Source organism: Crocodylus siamensis, chromosome 7 (assembly GCF_052110815.1).
Source record: "Crocodylus siamensis isolate JL-2025a chromosome 7, ASM5211081v1, whole genome shotgun sequence".
Classification (NCBI taxonomy): domain Eukaryota; kingdom Metazoa; phylum Chordata; order Crocodylia; family Crocodylidae; genus Crocodylus; species Crocodylus siamensis.
The window spans coordinates 53,354,180-53,376,199 of record NC_143401.1 but is presented as its reverse complement, the minus strand read 5'-3'; the positions used below and the strand labels follow the sequence as shown (position 1 = coordinate 53,376,199).

At 45.9% G+C, this 22,020-nt stretch overlaps 1 protein-coding gene across 2 annotated transcripts in view; it reads right to left on the bottom strand.

Moving 5' to 3' along the window:
• DDX21 (DExD-box helicase 21) overlaps nucleotides 1-16,241 on the bottom strand; it is a 31,942-nt gene extending 15,701 nt beyond the window's left edge. The window contains exons 1-8 of one of the 2 annotated variants that reach the window (XM_090058451.1): nucleotides 15,621-16,241; nucleotides 13,712-13,981; nucleotides 11,000-11,075; nucleotides 8,715-8,893; nucleotides 5,224-5,341; nucleotides 2,739-2,924; nucleotides 1,555-1,700; nucleotides 926-1,075 (exon numbers count right to left, since the gene is read on the bottom strand). In XM_090058451.1, coding sequence (XP_089914577.1) covers nucleotides 926-1,075; nucleotides 1,555-1,700; nucleotides 2,739-2,924; nucleotides 5,224-5,341; nucleotides 8,715-8,893; nucleotides 11,000-11,075; nucleotides 13,712-13,981; nucleotides 15,621-15,848 — 1,353 coding nt within the window. In that variant the 5' untranslated portion in view covers nucleotides 15,849-16,241. Of the gene's footprint in view, nucleotides 1-925; nucleotides 1,076-1,554; nucleotides 1,701-2,738; nucleotides 2,925-5,223; nucleotides 5,342-8,714; nucleotides 8,894-10,999; nucleotides 11,076-13,711; nucleotides 13,982-15,374; nucleotides 15,578-15,620 lie in introns of those variants that run through there. The other variant, XM_090058452.1, reaches the window with a different exon arrangement.
• Nucleotides 16,242-22,020: the final 5,779 nt, after the last annotated feature.

Sequence of the window (22,020 nt, the reverse complement as noted above, 5' to 3'; positions counted from 1 at the left end):
CAGATGATATCACAGATAACATCAACAGGAACACAGAATAAGGCTCCATGCTGAGGATTTAGCTATTAGTGAGGTCATCTAATAGTGCAGAAGAAACACCCTTCTGAACAGAAATGTGGTGGGTAAAAGCTTCTTCCTTTCCCCTAAAAGCACAAGAATAAACTGTTTTCTAGTCTCAAAGTAACCTATCTGATCAAGTAAGAACACTGACAGTCACACAATGATCTGGACTAAGATCAAGGGATCTACTACTGTAATACTAGCTAGCATTTGGCACAAATATCATGGTGACTTGCTAGTGTACTGTCTCCCACACCCCAAACTTAGTATCAAGTGCCTTCAGTTAGCCTCAGGCTTCATAAGTACTGTGGCATAAGTCTCAGAAATAAGAGTCAAAGGCTACATTGTATGTGAAATTTGAACTCCTTGAGAAAGGAGACAATAGTACTAATAAAGCAGACATACATTTTAGAAATTGATAAGAGATGTATCTCATTCACCGACTTAAATTATCATAGGGCAGAAATTGCCATCATGCTAACTCTTAGTAATTGCTAGTCTGCAAATATGTAATCACCACTGTTATCCCAGAACTGAGGGAGACAAAAAGACAGATTTAACTCGTAAGTTTCACCTCACATCTATGTTTTATCCAATGAAAAACTATATCCTTAACACCACCACCATTACCAACAGTCTTTGTCCAATCCAAATAAGAGTAAAGAGTAGGGAAGCCCAACATTACACACATGCAATGCTTTACCCAGTGGGCTGATCTTGTGGGTGCCTTTTGGGTAACTTATACCAAAATTCTGAATCAATGACAACTCAAAAGATGCTTGCAGATTTAGTGAGGATAGGTTAGTTACTACCCCTATGTTGAAAGGGGCAACACACTCTCTTGGTAAGATAGCAGACAACATACCTGTTTAATTGAGGCATTAAGAGCCAGTTCATTTGCCTCCTTTTTGGTCTCACAAAAGACTATGGTCCGTCCATGACTCCCACTGTAGACCTGAATGACATCCCCAATAACTGCTTCTTTTTGAGTCCAGTGGCATTCTATAGCCAAATGCTGTCAGAGACACAACCTGGTATTCAGCTTATATTAAAAACACTTAAAATTAGAGCTTTAGAAGTATACAATTGAAGGGGTAGAATCTAAAAATTGAACACTGTTATAAAGATGTTTTTCCTTGAGCATGAAATTTTGAATAATGCAAAATCATATTACTAAAACATGGATGGCAAAACAATAACATGTGGATCCCTTCTGTCCACAAGGATAAAACTAAAATCAAATTAAAATAAGTATACTGCAAACAAGTTTCCCCAGGTAGGGAATTCATAGATCTTCCCTGAAACGATCACACAGGCAGAATTCTCTGTTTGCTAGAGATGCATAAAAATTTTTATGAAGCAGATGACCAGAATTCACAGATCAGCTCTAAAATGTGTGAATTTTCAAATTCAATCCTTAAAAAACAAATAAAATACACCTATTACATGCAAAAGAAAGGGGATAGAAAACATGCCATATTAAAAGTTACTTACTTCTACAGTCGTAGCTGCTTTTTGAGTCCTCTTCCCAATTAGATCAATCTGTTCATATCGGGATTTCATGTATTTCTTAGCCACATCATATACCCAATTTGGGCAAGTGGCAGAAAACAGGAGCGTCTGAGGGTTATCTTCTGAATCTTAAAAACATAAAACAACCCATTTAAAAATCTTACTATCTAAATCCTAGAGGATCACATTAGCTCAAGGGGAAAATATTAAGGCCTAAACTCAGTTACTTAAAATATGAAAGACTACAGAAAGCGTTCAGACTTTGGAAGTCTATGGATGGAAAACTATGGGAAAATATAACATAATGTTTTCTTTACTGCTTTCCTCTTCCCAGCCTTCTCAAATGGTCACATTTGAGCAAAACTTCAAAGTGAGCAGACTTGAACATACCTCCTTTTGAAGTGAACAATACCCATGTTACCAAAGACAAGGGTCTATTACTTAAGGAACATAGAGCATTTTTGCCTTCGTCCTCATCTCCAAGTTACAACCCCTTTGATCAAGAAGTACAACTCCATTTATTTATAATATGTCTGAACTAGGTCACTATACCAATCCTGAAATACATGATTTTAGAAGCTAAACTATCATTAGTATCTCTTCTTTTAAATAGCAAAAAAACCCAAAAACAAACCCCCCCCAACTCAAAAAACGTTAGCAAAATCCACTAAAGAAACACCATTAATAAAAGCTATTACTCCCTAAAGAGATGCCATTAATAAAAAGCTATTTCAGTGTTCATAAACAAAACATATTTGTGCAATACAAGAAAGTAAAAAATAAAATACAAAACACCCAACCCTTCAGAGGAAAGATTTATCTTCACTATTAAAAAGGAAGATGCTTCCAATGTTCTTGCCTGGGAGTTCCAACCATTCATTATTTCAGCTTAGGAAAGGGTGCCAGAGAAAGTTGCTTACTGGCCACTAGCAGATGGATTTCAAGCAGGTTGGCATCTTCTCTATTCTAAAGAATCTGTGAATGACTTCTAGTTTGATATCAAATTACCCAGACAGACATCTATGGTAGGTTTTCTCTAGCACTCTCCTTCACCCCACACCCACCTCAATTTACAGGTTTTAGGAATTCTAATACAACTGTCTGATTTTAGTGGACTAATTATTATTACTATATTCCCAACTACTTGCTTCAAAGTCTGAAATTACCCTTTTTGTACGCAACTCGTAAAATGTCCTCCACTTGTTCAGCAAATCCCATGTCCAACATTTGGTCAACTTCATCCAAAACAACATGCTTAAGTTTGCAAAGTTCCAGCTTGCCATTCTGAAGGTGGTCTTTGATTCGACCTGGGGTCCCTACCAAGATGTCAATGCCGCTTCTAATTAAGTCAACTGAAAACAGCAAGATAGGAAAGGACAGGACATTTAGATACCAGCAATTTCAGTTACAGTGAAGAACACAACAACTTTATTTTATTACACTGGTACTACTACACGAATACACAATCTGTACAACAGACTAATATGGACACCTGAAAAATAAAGGAAAACCTCATGGAATTTTGTCATAAGTTTGTTTTCTTTTTACTTTATTTGGGAAATAAACAAAAATATCAGAAGAAGAGAATGAAAAAAAGTTGATAAAGGGTAAGCAGCAGCCTCAATGATCTTATTGTACAAGATTTTTTCCTCCACTCCCAAACTAAACTCTGGTTGCCTTTACGCTATGACAGCCAGTGACCCCATGCCTCAGAGCTCTGCTGGTAACCAAACAGAGTGGCGGCAGGCAAAATATGACCCGTGGGCCACATCAGGTGCACCAGGTTATTTTATCTAGCCGGCGAGGCCCCTAAAATTTTTAGAAAATTAATATTCATCTGCCCCAGCAACCTGTCAAAGCAGACAAGAGCCAGGGGCAGTAGGACCCAGAGGGAGCCCCAGCAGGACTGAACAGCCCAGCCTTGCCCCCGTCCCTGCCATTACACTCCCTTCCTGCCCTGCCTTGCCCCAGCACCAGGTGGCCGCCGGCTCCAGATGCATTGCTGGACTGGGAGCACAGGGCCGTATATGCGTGCGCAGGCAGGGAGAATGCATGCGTGTGTTCATAGGCCGAGCCCCACACGTACATCGCACTATACACATGCAGCCACACCCCCCTTGTACTGACATACACACAGACCCCCCCACCTCCCCTCACATACCATAGGCACCCATCCCCCACAAACCCCATACGTACCCACACTCCACATATCTACACCCACAGCCCCCCCAACAAACCTATATCCACCCCCCGCAACATACAAGAGTAAGACTTCATTTTAAGCTACTGTGCAATCATCTCTATGTACACTACACAAATGCATGTAAATAAAGACAAAAATATTTTTTGAAACCAAATTATGAATGTTGTAGGTGTTCCCTTTTTAGAATATAATTGGTTATTTTTCTGGTTCTGAGATGGCAAAACTTCTTGCTGAAAGGAGTACTTCCAGGGGCAAGGGGAGGGATTCCTTGTGGCAAAGGTCAGGGACGCAGGATTTCTGGTCATGAGATGGTAACCAGGGACAGGGCTACCCATGCAGCCCTTGACAGCCTGCTGAAACTCAGTAAGCAGCCCTTCACCTGAAATAATTACCCAACCCCAAGATAGAGCCTGGAAGGAATCCCTCCTCATTTAATGCTACTATCTTGGGCAGAGGGAAGGAGAAGGGGCCTGGTGTCACCTTTCTCTGAGGCACTGAACACTGACCACAACTAAAGCTGAGCACTTTTGACTGAGGTACACCACTGATCCCTACTCTCTGTGACTATTAATCCCATCTATGATATACAGTCCACTGACAGTGAAGGCCTTATCAGTGATCACATGAATTATCCTTATTTATGGTCATCAAGATATCAATTGGGTAACCTATCAATAGAACTTTTCCTCCACTCATTTTGTTTTTTTAACAAAAAATGTTTGTCTACAACTGAAAACAGCAGCAAAAATACATTGCTAGCTTAAAGATATAGTGTTTTCTACTTATAGATTTACTTTACAAAAATTTCAAATGTGTTATTTACAAAACATCAGACACAGTACTGTGTTTCCATATAGCCACATATTATTCATTCCAATGTCTTCTCTTTAACACCCAAATTTTGTGGATGAAGTTCCAAACCTGTGAGAAAGGCAGGAAGCCATGCATTTTACTAAAGACCCTCTTGTTTTTCTACCACACAAAGATCCAAATTAAGACATAGGGGGGCATTTTTACACATATAGTTTCATGCTCTGACATGCCAGGGAGCAGACTTGATTAACCAAGTCTGCTCTGCATATGAACTGATGTGCACATACAATTGCATGCAGTGTAGCACAAAGTGACAAAATGCACATCAGCATGCAGTAAATGGCAGCAGCATGCTTAAGCCAAAACACCTGCAATGTGTTTTCATTCAAAAGCGTGCCACTGCCATTTTCTGCATGCTGATACACATTTTGCCACTTACACACCTGCATGCGATGCAGCGCTGCGCACTTCAAAAAAAGCACCTGGCACTACAGCACAAGCTTGTGTACAAATGCCCAGAGAGTCTCCTTCAGAAGTTGGAACAACTGATTAAAATAATCTATCTGAAGACAGACAACTGTATTCTCAACCACATTAGTCAATCTGCATTTTACTCAGTCACAAGTCTCACTTACTTTGCCCATTATATGAAGTTCCTCCATAAAAGCAAGCAACAGTGAGTTTCCTTGTGATGTCCTTAAAGTCGTTGGCTACTTGGTTTGCCAGCTCTCTGGTTGGGGTAAGAACTAGCACCTAGGCAGGAGGAAACAGTTAAAACAGACACACCCTCTCTTGACTTTTACTGAGAAGGCGTAAGAAGCTTTCAAAATTAGGTCTATATACTTACATCTCTTTCATAATAGTGTTACAGGTTTGAACCAAGTGGTATTTAAACACAAACTCACAGAAACATTCAAGATTCTTGTGCCTTCACCAAATCATAATGAAGGCACTTCTTGTTCAGCTAAAACATTGCTACCTTTGAGGCAAGTGACAGCACAACCCATTTCAAATGTGATAAATAACATTTACTTACCCATTTCAAACTGTGGCTCTTCAAGATGTTATCCAAATGGATTCCACTCCAGATGAGCACATGAGTGCAGGACTGGAGTCTCTGAATACCAGTGTCTACTGGGACTATTCATATACCTATAATGCTGCCTCACGCTCTGTATCAGGACATACAAAGTAGAGTTGCTCTAACAGTCCCTCAGTCCCTTGCAAAAAATCCTGCACCCTCCAAAAACAGGAATGAAGAGTGGATTGTATGACCCACCCTAACATCCTGAAGAACCAGAGTTCCCATAAAGCAAGTAACCATTGTGTCAATGAGGATCCCACCATTTGTGATGGGCAAGGAGTGTCCCAATTGGACAGTGGATCTGAAGCATTTTAAACATATGTAATTTAAGCAAATCCATAGCTGCATTCCTAACCTAATACCTGACTTAGCTGTTAGATCAAGGGCATAATGCTTAAGGGCACTGAGTTCAGCAAGTTTTTCTATTCTGACACTTCACAAATTTTCGAATATCTTAATATTTCTTCAGAATGTAGGCTACACTGCTTGTATTTTGTACAGTAAGCTTGGATATTTGGAACCACTACCAAAAGATCAGGGTTTTAGGAAAGCCCTGTAACAAAATGGCCCCTAAAGGCTCAATATAGCCATAAAACACACAAGACAGCCTGAAAGATGTTTTCTGACCAGTTGTATACCCACTTTGGAATAATTTCATTTAGACAATATTTTCTTTGTTTTCTTATAAGAATGTCATGTGAAACTACATCAAAAGCCTTCCTGAAGTCAAGACACCTACTGCTTTCCCCCATCCAGTAAGCTAGTTAGTTATGTGGAAGAAGAAAATTAGTTTGACATCGGTTCTTGACAAATGAATACTGGCAGCTGCTCATCACTTCATTACCCTTAAGAAGCCTACAAACTGATCGAATAATCTGTTCTACTAACATTGTGGTATCAAAGTTAGGCTGCATGATCTTCTTCTGGTCCACTACCCGTAACCAATGTTAGGTTAAGTTTCCCTCTCACTGACGTTCCACAATTTCTCTAAAATAATTGTTAGAGGTGGCTGTTCAGAGGTGGCTTCGGCTAGTACCATTAGTACTCTAAGCTAAGTCTTATACACCACACTAATTTGAACACATGTAGACCTAGAAGTTCATAAAGGGATAAAGGCAAGAATTTTTCCTTCATCCTCTTAATACTGTTAAGCATCGAGTAAAAACCGAACTGTTGCACAGACTGAAGCAAGGCCCTTTTTCAGCTTTCCCCATAATATCTGTTGGTTTTTTTCACCCTTCCCATAGCTAGTAGACCTATACTTACTTTAGGCCCCCTCTTCACATTACAAGTATTGTGCAATTACCTATTTAACTGAGCAATTATATTAAGACCAGCTACCTATGCAAAGTAGCTATCACACCATAAATGCCCCAACCAGTTATACTGTTAGACTTTGAAAATGTGTACTTAACTTTATAGCTGGTTGTTATCAAGCTTTAAAAATCTGCATGTGTAGCAGGGTCTCTCCCGCAGCTGGGAGCCCCCCCGTCCGCTGAAAGGGAACCCGGCCTCAGAGGCTATGCCCAGCTAGGGCTGCGATTCCAGCAACTAAAGGGACTTTCAGCCCCAGCAGCTGCTGACTCTGGGTCCCAGCAGCATGTGGACCCAGAGTCTCACAGCTGCAGACACTGGATGCCAGATGCCAGTTGGGTCCCAGCCCCTGGGGGCATAGATGCCCTGGGGATGCATGAAACCCCTGGGCCTGGAGAATTGCAGCAGCTGCGATCCCCCAGTCCCAGGGGTGCATGGGACACCTCTGTGACTGGGAGCCCCTCAACTGAGGAGGCTCCCATCTGTGGAAGCTTGCTTCTTGCTGGTGCTCCCCTGCACCAGTAATAATGTACAATGGAATCTAATGCACGATCCATACAACTGCACCTCCTGCCATGCACACATAGCATGGCATGAAGTGCAATTAGTGTGACTCATGCATTACATCCCATCATGTCTTTACCTGTACACATACAGGGGGGCCTTAGTCTTCCCTTTGCTTTGAATACATTTACAAGAACCTTTGCTTGCTGCCTTCTCTCTCATTTTAGTTGCAAGCTATTTTGTGTGTAAACCTTTCTAGTTTGTCCCCACACACTTATGCTATTCCTAAGTTAAGTGCAGATTCTTCCAGTGGGATGTCCACCAGTACCATGAATGACTGATACACTTTGACACTGGTATTTGTACAGCTGACGACACTAGTGAAATTGATACCAGTACATTTTGAGTTATTACCAAGACTACAGCTGGTTCCACTTGACTACTATTTGTTTCTGAATGGGCCTTAATGGGCTTATTCCAAAAGGACTGCTTCAGCCTCCCTCTGTGGACACCAAGCTGTACCTGGAGCTTGTGCTTCTCTGTTCAAACATCTTTTACTGGTTTTTAACTTGCCAAGGCTCTTTTCTCAACACTTATAAGTTGCTGGCATTGGTTTTTATTGTCACGTCCCTACTGCAAAGGCACAAATTTCTTCTGTACCAGCTGGTTCACATACTAGTTTCTTCAAGGTCCAAAGTGACCTTAGACTGCTCTAACAAGCAGGGGTTAATAGAAGGATCCCATGATCAAATTCATGAAAAGTGTGCCAGTCTGATACATGTCTACGCGGTTTGTACAAAAGTTATCTGCTCTGGCAGTCTGTCAAAAGAATCAGAAGATAAGATGAACAGGATTTGTAGCCCAAGAATTTCAAATCAACCATCAGGGAAAAAGGACTTAATGGCCCTGCACAGGGACACATGTATGGGTTCCAAACTACAGGTGGCAAACACTAAGTAGAAGCAGGTTGGACACCTCCTGTTTCAACTGTGAAAACAATGCAGCTGCCCTGCCCTTTTGGCATTCATGTGGAATGCAAGGAGCCACAGGGTACACTTGCAGTCCCAGACTTTGCTGTTCAAAAGGCTCCAGTCTCAAATGCATTTTGCACCTGCAGCAGGATCCACACTGACACAAGCTTGAAGAAAACTGGAATCAACATGACAAAGAAACATAGTAAGCATTATCTCAGAATATGGTAACTCTCATGTAATGTGCTGTTACCTTTGGACTTCGGCCTCTTCTTCTCTCCTGGGTGTCTCCTTGAAGCTTTTCAATCAAGGGAATAGCAAAAGAGAATGTTTTCCCAGTTCCAGTCCATGCTTGAGCTATGACATCTTTGCCGTCATATATAGGATAGAAGGTCTTTACTTGCACAGGAAACAGGTATGATACACCTCGAGCTGAGGAGGGAAAAGTTGCAATGAGTTCATGAGTACAACTACATGAATTTCAATAGAACATCACATGCCATCTCCAGGAAACAACGCAAAAACACAAACAGGACCACATCACTGTCTTCACCCTTTTACTTAATCTTAAGAGCAGTTTTGGAACTGGATTTTAATTTACAGCCAGTCCTGAGACTTACAATTTAATTGGTTCCTGAAAAGTGTGTGTTAAGTCGAAACGTTGTAACTCAGAACAAATTTTCCCCATAGGAACAGTGTTACAATACAAATGGGGGGCTGGTTCCTTTACCAGGGTTGGTCAATACTGCATGCAGCTGGTAAGTGGTGGAGTAGGGGGCAGAACAATATTTCCCACAGTGAGGGAAGGGCTGGAGCAAGGGCTGCCCAGCCGGGGCCAGGCAGGCTCAGGCAAGTGGGGGTGTGACGGCTCCCACCACTGCACTGCTCATCTGGCAGCTTGACCAGCAGTTCCCACTGCTAGCCCAGGAGGTCACTGGGCGGGGGCATGGCCCCAGACTTGCCTGGGGTGGGGCAGGCGGGGCCAGGGCTGCACCAGGCTGCAGAGCAGCAGAGGCTATGGCAAATTTTCAGGTGGCTGCAGCACCCCCGCCCCCCACCATTGCTCCCTTTCCAATCCAGGGGCATACGCCCCCTGTATGCTGTCAAAGCTGTAGCTCGCCCAGCGGGTGCAGGAAGCGGGGATGGCTCCTGCCACTGCATGCTGCTTATCCGGAGGCAACACAACAGCTCCACTCTGTGTCCATCCTGCCCTGGCTGGGTAAGCGGTGGGAGGGCATGTGCCCTAGAACAGGGCAGGGCAGGCAGCAGATATGGTGAGGGCTGCAGCCACCTGAAAATGTGCCGCAGTCCCTGCCATCTTCCTGAAGCGCAGCTCTGGCCCCACCAGCCCCACTCTGTGCAGATGCGGGGGCACACACCTCCCCATGCCCTGCTGGAACAGTGGCAGGAGCAACGGCAGGAGCTGCCAGATGACCAGCACACAGCGGCGGGAGCCACCGCACCCCTCCCGCCCCCCGCACCCACCCAGCCCTGGCTGGGCAGCACTTGCCCCAGCCCCTCCCTCATCGTGAGGGGCGCTGATCTGCACCCCCACAGCCCTTCCCTTCCACCATTTACCAGCTGCACACAGGATGTCGTAAAGACTAAACCCATGTTGGAACATTAAAATGGGGAGTCACTTTATAAATGTTGTAAGCAACGTTCGTTGCAACTCGAAAAGTTGTAAGTCGAGGACTGCCTGTACTTCAAACTATTTTCTATTGTTGCATCCTCAGAAATAGTTTCCTTCTTCCCCACCCAACAGCTCTCCCTCAACAGAAAATGGAAACTTAATTCTGTCATCCAATTTACACTTTAGTCTCCATCCATTCTTTCATCCTTGAGTAGATGGCTTGCTTTAAGTAGCACCTGAAAACTACCCCATTTTTTAGTTTATGAAACATTTGCTATAAAATGTTGTTATATAAAGCTATTACACAAATATTTTGTTATTAGTTTGTTAGTATTGAAGTTACGATTTTTAGTCCAACTACAATGGAATTTTATTCCACTACCAAAATAATTAGGTTTTAAACTTATGTACCTTGATATTTTGTCATTTGGAATCTAACATGAAGAGCAGACTGATGAGAACTATATAAACATATATATTTAATAAGATGGGGTGGTCAACCTGTGAAATGCATGTCACAAGTGGCACACACAGCCTCTAGCACATAGCAGATAAAGGAGGGGGCAGACAGCATAGCAGCAGATGTGGCAGGAAGTAGACAGCTGAGCAGCAGCCCAGGCAGGGAACAGAATCAGGTTGCACTCAGGGAGGGTACAGACCTAATTTATGGCATGCCTGCCAAAAAAGTTGCCCTCCTCCCCCTTTCCGACTGTAATAAAGTATGCTTGATATAGGCTCTCAGTATGCTACTGCAGCACTGTAGTAAACTTAATGTCATTGTCCACCTACACACAGTAGTAGGGACACATTCAGTACCACTGCTTATTACACTTTCCTCAAACCAAAAAAGAACAAAAGATACTTCTTTACTGCTAGTTATACTGCGTAAACACAAGAAAAATTACCTCGGAGGAGTTCAATAGTCTCTTTAGAGATATAAAAATTGGAGAAAGCACCGTCTTTCTGTTCTGTAGTCAATTCCTGTTAAGTTAAAACAAAAATTGTATACCAATATTAATCACCACCATTCTGCAGACAAGAAGAGGAGAAAAGTGTTAGTTGTTTACCCCAGGCAGTTCAGACTGCCACTGGAAAACTGACAACTCAGGCTCCTAAAAACCCATTCTGGTTTTCCATTTCCTGAATAGCACTCTTGTGACTTGCATGTGATTTACAACCTGAAGTAAGCAGTCCCATCTTCAGTACCTAATGTATTTAAATGCCTACAAGACGTTACACATACACTAAACAAATGGTGGAAGTTTTAGCTAATTCAGAAAGTGCTGATCTAAAAAACAACAACAAAATCAATTCACACTGAACTACTGGAAATTACATTAACTGAAACACACAAAACCCAGGTCCGATTTCCAGCATCTGTTTTTAAGTTCTTGGATAAGTATAGTACAGGTACACTGCATCAGCATCCCTAGTAGGATGGACAAAAAAAATCATAAGCAATAGAGAAAATAAACAGGGATGAATATTTGTTCCACCATTCCAAAGAAGCTTCCAGTAATATTCTTCTAATATTATAGACAGGCTTAGGCTTTTGTTAGTCTGTCATGCTTTACTCACACTCCAACTGGCTGACAGAAACAGCCAATCAAAGTGCTCCAAGAGTAGGGGAGCACCACCATGATTCAAAGCTGAACAGAGGACTGTACAGATTCCAAAGCCGCGCCCAGGACCAGACAGTGCCGCTGGCCTCAGCTCCCCCACCCCGGTTCCTGCAAGAGGCAGAACAGTGGCCGCATGGGGTGTTAGGTGGCGGCACTCCATCCAAGCCCCCTCCACCCATCATTCTTGACAGGCAATTGGCTAGTCTTCTATACAGACAGACAAACTATAGACATGATACAGCAAATTTTTAACATAATCTGGGTAAGTATTGTTCATTTTACGTAAGTCTTTGTCTTTCAGGATTCTACATGATGAACAGCACAAACATTTAGAGCAGTTAAAACTAAAGGTGCACTGATACATCGGTCTGATATGGGATCAGCACTGATATAAAGAAAATTGGCTGCATCAGAAATCGGCCTGATGTGCCAATAATGTGGCCGATAAATGGCCTGTGCATGCACGCAGCCACAGTGCAGCATGTAGGCAGCGAGGAGCACAGCCTGGCAGCTTGAAGGGCTGCATGCAGCTGGTAAGTCTGTTGTGGGGTGGGGGGAAGGGGTGTGGGAGGGCAAATCAAGGCCCACTGTGGTGAGGGAGTGGGGCTGCCCAGCCAGGACAGGGCAGGGTGGGGCGCAGGATGGAGCCACAGCTCATCTGAGAGGTGGGGGGGGGTGGCTTGTGCCACTGCGCACACCCCAGGTGCATACCAGGGTGGGGGGGTGTGCTCCTGCCGGATCTGCATGTGGCAGGTGAACTGCTGCTGCAAGCTGGGGCCACACTCTTCCCAGGGGGTGGGGGGGCAGGGTGGCCTGGCCTGGCCAGGGTGGGGAGGGCTTGAGGCAGGCAGCAGCAGTGCTGCGAGTAGGGTTGGGAGGGGTGCTACAGTGAGTTTTGGGGTGGCTGTAGTCCCCTCCGTTACCCCCCCAGCACCATCACTTGCCCACCATGAGCACAGCCCAGCTTCAAGTGGCATCCTGCCCTGCCCTGCCCTACCCTGCGCAGATCCAGAGGGCACGTGCCCTACCAGGGTGCGCAGAGCAGCGTGAGCCACGCACCCCTCCCCACACTCCCAAGACAAGCCGCAACTCCATCCCACACTCTGCCCTGCCCCATTAGCGCCAGCTCCACCCCCACTCCCTCCCTCACTACAGGGGCCTTGATCTGCCCTCCACCCCATACCCCTTCCACAACAACAGACTTACCAGCTGCATGCAGCTCTCCAAGCTGTATCAGAAATCAGATCACTATCAGCCAACATACCTCCTTAAAAATCAGCTATCAGTATCGACCCCAAAAATCCCTATTGGTTCACCCCTAGTTAAAACATTCTACAAATGCATTTTATGGAAATGTTAAAATACGAGCTTGAACCATGCCCTACTGTTGCACCAATTAAATAACTTGTGAGACTACAAGTTACTCTGTACATAAGCAACAGTACTAACAGTGGAATGGTCTTCCACTAGAAACAGTGAGGCTTTTTACTTAAAAGGAAATCAAAGAAAAATTATTTTCCAGTATAGACCACTTAGAGTAAACTCTTGGCAACTGTATCAATATTTAATTGCTGGTGCTGAATCCCATTAAAACACCTCCTCATTGCAGCTTGCCAGCCTGCCAGCTGCTACCATAACATTCAATCCAGAACTCAGGAAACCAAACTACTGTGTCACGACTATTAAAATTGATTCTGCTAGATTCTACTCAGTAATTTTAGTGATTTTTGGGTTTTTTATTTTTTTAATCACTGCACAATTTAGAGATACTAGATTTTCTGTGAGTTGTGAGGCTATGTGGCAACATCGGAGTGTGCTCAGACTTCAGAAGTATTTTAGATGACCTCTTTGTTATTGAAGACATCTAAATTTATTAATCTGAATTCTTGAGAACTAGTCTACTGGTCAGACAAAGAAATGAGAAATAACTATTGAGAAACTTTTCCCACAGTTTTGCAACATAGGAGCTGAATGCCACCCAGTAATTAGTTTCACCTGCTCTTGTTCACTGTCACCCTCTCCACTGGATCCTTCACTGGAATGATGTTGTGTCTTTGTATGGGTCATGCCATTATTCAGAGATGAAGATCTTTTCCTGCGGGCAGGGCTTCCTTCCTCAGTCTCACCATTCACCTTTTCCCCCGTTTTTGTCCTTTTGGGTACTGGAGAATCACGGTCATCTTCAGACTGCCCACTATCCAATCCATGAGGTTTCCTCTTGATGGATTTATCATGGTATTTATAACCTTCATCTTTTTTATCTCTCTGGTATGTAACAAAATAATGAAGAAAAAGCCATTAAAATAATTGCAGATGTTCATACTGGCCAGGCAAAACATCACAAGATAGTTTTTAAAATCAAAAAGCATTTGTAGCAGTGCACCTATGACAACTTGCACACCTGAATACATGCACCTTTACATGTGTGTGCATGCGTATGTTCTTTCAGTACACCGCATGTGCATGAATTCAGGACACTGGATGTGCGTGCATGCACTTTCAATACATTATGCACACACAGTTCTGAATTCATACATGCACAAGTATGCACACACACAAGCTTTTAGCACATTGTGTGTGCATGAATTTGCATTTGTGTGTGCATGTGCACATCTTTAGCACATTGCATGCATACGAATTCAGAATACTGTATGCGTGAATATGTGCACAAGCAAGCACATTGCGTGTGCATGAATCTGTAACGCTGTGTATATGCACACGTTTTCAGCACATTACATATGCAACTCAGAACACTGCACATACATGAACGTGCACACACACTTCCAGCATATTGTACGTGCATGAATCCAGAATGTTGTGTTTCCACATGCACATGTGTATACACATTTTCAGCACACTGAGTATGCATGAATTCATACTGCTGTGTACTGTAATGTACTAAAAGCACATGTACACATTCATGTAACTAGAACTCTGTGTGCACACATATGTACATTTCCAGCACATCACATATATGTGTATTCAAAACAATGTGCACATGAGCTTGTTTTCAGCAGACTGCATGTGCACAAGTGCATAAAGTGTTCTCATGTGTAAGACCAGGTCCAGCACCCTCCAGGTGCACCTGCTCAGAACCGTGTGTGCATGTGCCCAGCACCCTGCCTACAGAAACAGACTTTTTCACTTGAAGGGGAATGCAGACAGGCTGCTGGGTTGGGGTGGGGGGGTGAAACAGGAGATGTTTCCCCTTTAGCAGAGAGATCCACAGCCCGGTTTAAAAATAAACCTGCCTCTTATGCCCACCTCTGACGTCAGGCTCCTACATGAGGTCGCTTCAAAGCCCAAAATCTTTTCTTGTATTTAAGAAAGGAAAGAAAACCCAGTACCACTCCCCCTCCTCCCCGAGGAACCGGGATGACGCATCCGCCCAGGACCGCGGCCGAGCCCCGCGCCCCGACCCCCACCCCGCTGCACAAGAAGCCGCGCGGCGCCTGCTAGCGGCCGCCAGTTCGCCGCGATCAGCTCCGCAGCGCCAGGCCCGGCCCAGCCCCCACCGACCGCCCCGCACCGCGGGGGCCGATTCCGCGCGGGAGGCCGGAGGGACCAGGCCAGGCCGGTCACGCGGCGCCCCCCGCCCGCAGAGCCGAGCCGGGCCGGGCTCCAAGCGCGACCGGCCGGAGCCGCCGGGGGAAATTACCGGAGAGCAGGGTCCGAGGAAGCGGAGGGCAGGCGGTGGCGAATCCTACCGGGCCGCTCCCACGGGCCACGGACGGGCGGGCCGGGCCGCGGGGGCCAGGCGAGGCGGGCGCGGGACGAGGTCGCCGCGCAGGGGCCGCTGCTGCCGCCGAGGGCGGCCGGCCCGAGGGGAGCGCGGCGCCGGCCCAGGCCCCGGCCCCGGCCCCGGCCCGTTCCCGCAGCCCGACAGCGCCCGGGGCCCCGGTACCTTGTGCCGCCTCCTGTCGCTGCCGCGCTCCGGGGACGCGTCGCTCTCCATACGGCGGCGCTCGCGCTCCGACTCGTCGCCGCTGCTGCTGCCGCGGCCACGGCTGCGACTGCGGCTCCGGCTGCGGCTCCGGCTCCGGCTACGGCTACGACCGCGGCTCCGGCTCCGGCTCCGGCTCCGGCTCCGGCTGCGGCCGGACGCGCGGCCGAGCCGGGCGGTCTCAGGCATCCCCGCCAGCGCGGTGCAGGTCGGCGCAGGCCACAGCCGCCACCGCTGGGCCCGGGCGTGGCGCAGCGAGCCGAGCCCAGCAGAGCCCCACCCCGGAACCCGTGTACGCGCTGCCCGGTAACGGCGGGCGGGTCAACCGCCCCGCGCACGCGCCCAGCCTCACTGCAGCCAATAGCGGCTGGGCCTGTATCCCGGCGCGTGAGGAGGGCGGTGGCAGCAAGCGCCCCCCCACCGCCTTAGGCCTTTTGCAGCCGCCCGTGCCGATAAGCGTTAGCCCCGGGGGCAGCGCCGGAGCCCCGCGCGGGCCGGGGCGGAGATGAGCGGTTGTGGGGGTCGGCGGAGGCAGTCGCTGCGACGAAGGAAGATGGCGTGTCGGCGCGGCCGGAGCGCGGGCCCCGCGACTGAGATGGGGCTGTGGAGAGCCAGCCGTAGCGCCGAGAGGGCGAGATGAGGCGGGGCAGGGGGATAGGAACTAGGAGCTGGGGCCTGAGGCCCGGGAGCCAGCGGTGGGGGAACAGGCAGGGCTGCAGCAGGAGCCGGCTGAAGGGGACAGAGCAGAAGGACTATTTTTTTATTTACTTAATCTGTATCCGCGGCCAAATTAGGCAAAACTAATTCCAAATCCAAGTGACCAGAACCATAAGTAGCTCTACTAGACAAACATCCCCCACCTGCATCTGGGGCTTCAGATATTTCTAAAACCTTCAGCAGGCATCCTACTTGCAGGCCTAAGCCTTAGGATGCCATAAAGCTCTCGAAGCTAGCAAAGGGGGAGACTCCTATTTCCATAAACTGGGCTTAAAGCTGCTGCACCTCAGCAGGTACTGAATCATACCAGAAGAGCAGTTCTCCCAGGGTGTGCTTCAGGAAAACTGCCTTGGACACGGATACATGGTATTTCCCCTGCCAGGTTAAGAAGCCACTACAGTTGTCTTGAGCCTTCAAAGAGGGACTTCATCTTCGGAGGGACAAGGCAGAAGATTACAACCTGCAACAGAGTCCCCCTCCCAGGAGCAGCCTGCAAAACCCACTAGCTTTGCACATACCCCTCCTTGCAGCCCAGGAGGCAGCCACCTCATTATATCAGGCTTTAACTACTGAGATCATCTGGATATCAATAGAAGGCCACGTAATGGCCTTTGTTTCCTTCCATTTCCCTTTCCTAAAATCCTAGAACTTTACACACACCATTGGTGTGACACTGAGCATTATTCAGACTGTAAAATCAAGCACTAAGGTCAGGAAACAGCAGAATTAAGGCAGAACTGTGCCTAAATTTCCAGCTGTAAAATGCAGTTAATAGGGTGCAAATAATAAATGCAGCACAGAGGGTGTTGTGATTTTCAGAAGCCCTCAGATACTACGGAAACAGAACTAGAAGAGATCCCCACATCCAATCCCATCAGTGACCTACTAATACCCGTGTTGTTGACACCATGTTGTATAATCTGGCTCATAAATTTAGCAAGCGTTTGTTTAAAATAGTAGTACTGTTCCCTCTTCTAATATTAAGCTGTTCTTGAACCTTACTCTTCTTTTGATTGACAGGCTATAGTTATTAATGTCTAGTTTATATCTTTTTGTTCTTGTGTTAATCTTATCTTCAAGATTAAACAGCTATTTTCTTTCCCTAGTGTTTGCCCCCTGCCCCCCAGCCCATAGAGAGAGGAATTGTATTCCTCCCCAGCAGAGGCAACTCATGGGGGGGCACGTGCCCGCCCCCAAGATTGGCCAATAACAACACCGATTTCTGGGGGCAGTCACCACTCACCACCCCCCTTGCCACTACTACCACCTGCAGGCAGTCACTGCTGGCAGATACCACTACCAGCTTCTGCAGGCGCTCGCCACTTGCCCCCATCACCCACAAATTGTGCCTACCCAGTCTCAGGGGGCACCAGTCATTCATGTTTCCCAGCCTTTTCTTTACAAGCTATGTTCTTTTAGTTTTCAATAATAGGTTTTCTATCCATTTCCTGTACCAGTTCCAGTTTGAATTATTTTTTTCTTGAATAGAGGTAGGCCAGGATTGTACAGTATTTCAGGTGAGGTTGTGCTTTGTCTGGTAGCATTAATACTTCCTTATCACTACTGGAAATTACTTGACTGAATCTTACCAAGTATATTTGCTTTTCTCATAGGTATATCCCAGTGGCAGTTCCTTATCACAGATCAAATAGTAAGCTCACTTCTTTCCTTCTCTGGTCATTTCCAGCCAAAGTCCTCAGGTTACAGGAGGAATTCTTGTATTCTTTAAATGCCTTACCTTGCACTTCATGGCATTAAATTTCATCTCATTTCTGTTACTCCAGTCCTAAAAAAACATTGAATTCTTACTGCATGGTATCCCAGTTTTCCTCAGTATTGCAGATTCCTCCCACCTTTTAAGACTCATTAGCACAATTCTATTTTTTGTGCTAGTTGTTGAACACTTAAATAAGGTTGTTCCTGTTTTCCCTCTAGTGGTAAGTGGCACACCAGTTCCAGAGCTATATGGCATCTTGACTGAGATGAGTTTCACTCCTTGTCTGCAAAGATGCTTCCTTGCTACACATGCATGACAAATATGTGTGCATCTTGGCTTCTTGTCAATGGATAAAGATCTCAAGTCTGCTAGAAGTCTATGTGATATTCTGTTCTTAAGTATTAATGTGTGTAACTTTTGGCTTATTTTATTGTACTTATCATTTTATTTAATTGTTTGTTGGATTGTGCAATAACTGGTCTTCTTCACAGCACCTGTTTAGCCACAGGGTGCTAACAATCCCTTGTGCCTTAAGCAATTCCCAGGCTTGAGTAATAGGTTTATATAACAAAAAGCTCTTGGCATTGTAAATATGATCTTTAACTCACCCACAATGAAAGCACCCATTGTCTACACATTTGCTGTCATTAAACAGAGATCTATCTACACAGCTGTAATCTTCCCTTTTCATGCTGGGGGTAACCATTGCTAGAGCTGTGGAAAATAATCCTGGAGAGGATGGTAACCCTTTGCAATTTTCTCTCTATATTTCCACCAATTTGTGGACAATTTAACTTTTGAGGGAACTATATATGTAGTGTGCTGAATTACATAGGGACAGAATGTTGTATGACCTTGAGGTCCAAAACTATCTCAGCTATGCCAGAAGATATACCTACTATTGGTTATTTCCTGTGTTGATAAGCCTGCCCCAGAACAGGCATATTTTTGTTGCTATTGCATTTGGAACTGCTTCAAAATGTAGACTGAGGAATAAGTTTGGTTGTTCCTCTTTAATTCTGAGTGCTAGGGAGCCCAGCAAATAGTGCCTGCTGAATGGGCTTGCTGTCTACTTAAATCACATATAAGATACACAAATAGCTTCTTTCTCCAGTAGGCCACCATTATCTCCAGTATTTCAGTGAACAATGCTTGGTGCTGTCAGCAAACCAAACACAACACCTTATTTTAGTGGGAAGTGACAATTTGAAAGCATCCATATTTTTTTTATATTGTCATCCATTCTGTGTACAGAAAATAAGCACCCCGAAGGCTGAGAGCTGAATACCAGTTCTTTGAACCCAAGGAACAGATTATGGAAGACAAAGTTACCATCCTGAAATAGATTTTTTGGATAAAGGTTTTCAACTACATTGGAGCCCCCAAAATCCCAACCCCCTTTGTTCTTTGGTTTCTCTGGCAATAACAAAAACACAACTCATTCCTTTTGTAATCTACTGGAACTTCTTACCTGCAATTTCAGGGGCCTGAAAAACAGGCAGGGGGGATAGTATTCAGTGCCATAAATAAATGGAATTTAGCAGGTTGAATTACCACCATTCTAGTACTTAAGTAAATGGTCCACATCCAGAGTCTAGCACAATGTTGGAAAATTGAAGCCTGATACTCATCACTGCTGCCCCACATTTCATGTTAGCCAAAAAAATCTTTTAGGGCTTTAAACTGAGATTGCCGGGGAACAGGTGGACAACTACCAGTACAAGCCAAAGAAATGACAACCATGGAACTAGCAAACCAGGGAACAATTAGGGTTGCACCAATAGAGATTTTGGGGGCTGATACAGATGGGCAATTTTTAAGGAGGCATATCAGTAATACCAATCTGATTTTTTTTTACAGCGTGGAGAGCTGTGTACAGCTGGTAAATCTGTTGTGGCGGAAGAGGCATTGGGGATCAGGACCCCCATGGTGAGGGGGGAGTGAGACTGGGGCAGGGCATGGGATGGAGCCATGGGTCATTTGAGTAGGGGTGGCTCCTGCCACTGTGGGGGGCATTTCAGAAGGGTATGGGGGGGTACCCCTGGATCTGCACGAGGTGGGGCTGCAGCTGCGGGCCGGGGCTGTGCCAGGTTTTTCCTGGTAGGGGTTGGGCTAGGCTGTGCTCAGAGTGGGCAGCAGCGGCGCTGGTAGGGGGGGCTGCAGCCCCCCCCAAACTCACTGTAGCCCCCCTCCCAACACTGCCCATCCCAAACACAGCCTCAGCCCAACCCCCTCCCCTCCATACACCAGGAAGAACCCAATACAGCTCAGACCCCAGCCTACAGCTGCAGCCCATCCCCCACCGCAGAGATCCAGAGGCACATGTTCCCCCCTACAGGGTGGATGCAGCAGCAGGAGCCATCCACCCCATCCAGTGTCCCTGCCCCACTCCTTCCCTCACCATGGGGGTCATCGATTTGGCCCCCTGTCCCTGCCCTCCGCCCTCCCCTTCCACCATAGACTTATGAGCTGCATGCTGCGCTTCTCAATGCCAGATGCTGCACACATTCACAAGCATTTACTGGCCACAACAGGTTGATTTCCAATGCAATCTATTTTCTTTACAATTGGTGCTGGTCCAATATCACATATTTGCACCTCTGGGAACAATAGGAAGCATATTCTGACAGCTGAAGGACAGGATTTTCTCCAGCACACCAGGAAGCCTCTAGAGAACTGGAAGAGGCTGCATGCTCTCAGAGCATGGTCGTCATGGGTAACTTCAACTACCCAGGCATCTTGTGGGATGAGCACACAGCAAGATCTGATCACTCACAAAGCTTCCTCATTTGAATGGAAGAGCTCTGTCTGACTCAAGAACTATATGGGCTGATCAAAGGCAAGGCACTCCTAGACTTGGTTCTGGCCAAAGGGGATGATCTAGTGAGCAACCTGAGGATCAAAGGGAAACTGGGCAATAGTGACCATGAGGTGATCACTTTCTCCATCCACCATAAGTCAGGGAAATCAGTCAGTAGGGTAGAAATGCTTGATTTTAGGAAAGTTGACTTCCACAAACTTAGGAGATTGGTTGGGGAGGCCCTGCTGGATCACAGTCTGATGAAGAAAGGAATACAAGAAGAGAGGTTGTTCCTCAAGGAAGTGATCCTAGGAGCACAAAGGAAGTCCATTCCCTTTCGTAAGAAAGGCAGCAAAGGGCTGGGAGACCCCCTTGGCTTAACAGGGAAGTCATGGACCTCCTAAAATTAAAAAGAAAAGCTTACAAGAGATGGAACTCAGAATTTACCACCAAAGAGGAGTACTCAGCAATAGCCCACACCTGTCGGGAATGGATTAGGAAAGCAAAGGCACAAACTGAATACATCTTGGCAACCGGAATAAAGGACAACAAACAGTCCTTCTTTAGATATGTAGGAAGTCAGAGAAAAAATAAGGGAAGCATAGAGCTCCTGCCCTGATGAACAAAATGGGACAGCTGATAACTGACACTAAGGACAAAACTGAATTCCTAAATGAATATTTCATATCGGTATTCCAAGAGTCCAAGGGTGTTAGCCTCCTTGACAGGATACAGGATGATCAAAGTGGGGGTGATCACTCTCCCATAGTTGGTGGAGATCTTATGGGGGAACACCTAGAGAGTCTGAACAAGTCAGCAGGACCAGATGAACCACACCCAAGAATGCTAAAAGAACTGGCTGACATCATTGTGTGACATATAGCAAAGCTATTTGAAGACTTGTGGCACTTGGGAGAGGTCCCAGAAGACTGGAAGAGGGCCATTGAGGTGCCTATCTTCAAGAAAGTGAGAGAGAAGGACCCAGGGTATTACAGGCCAGTCCATCTGATCTCAGTCCCTGGTAAAATCTTGGAAAAAATACCAAAGACTCCATTACTGATAAATTAACAGAAGGCAGTATTCTAAAGGAGAACCAACATGGCTTCATTGCAGGCAGTTCATGCCTG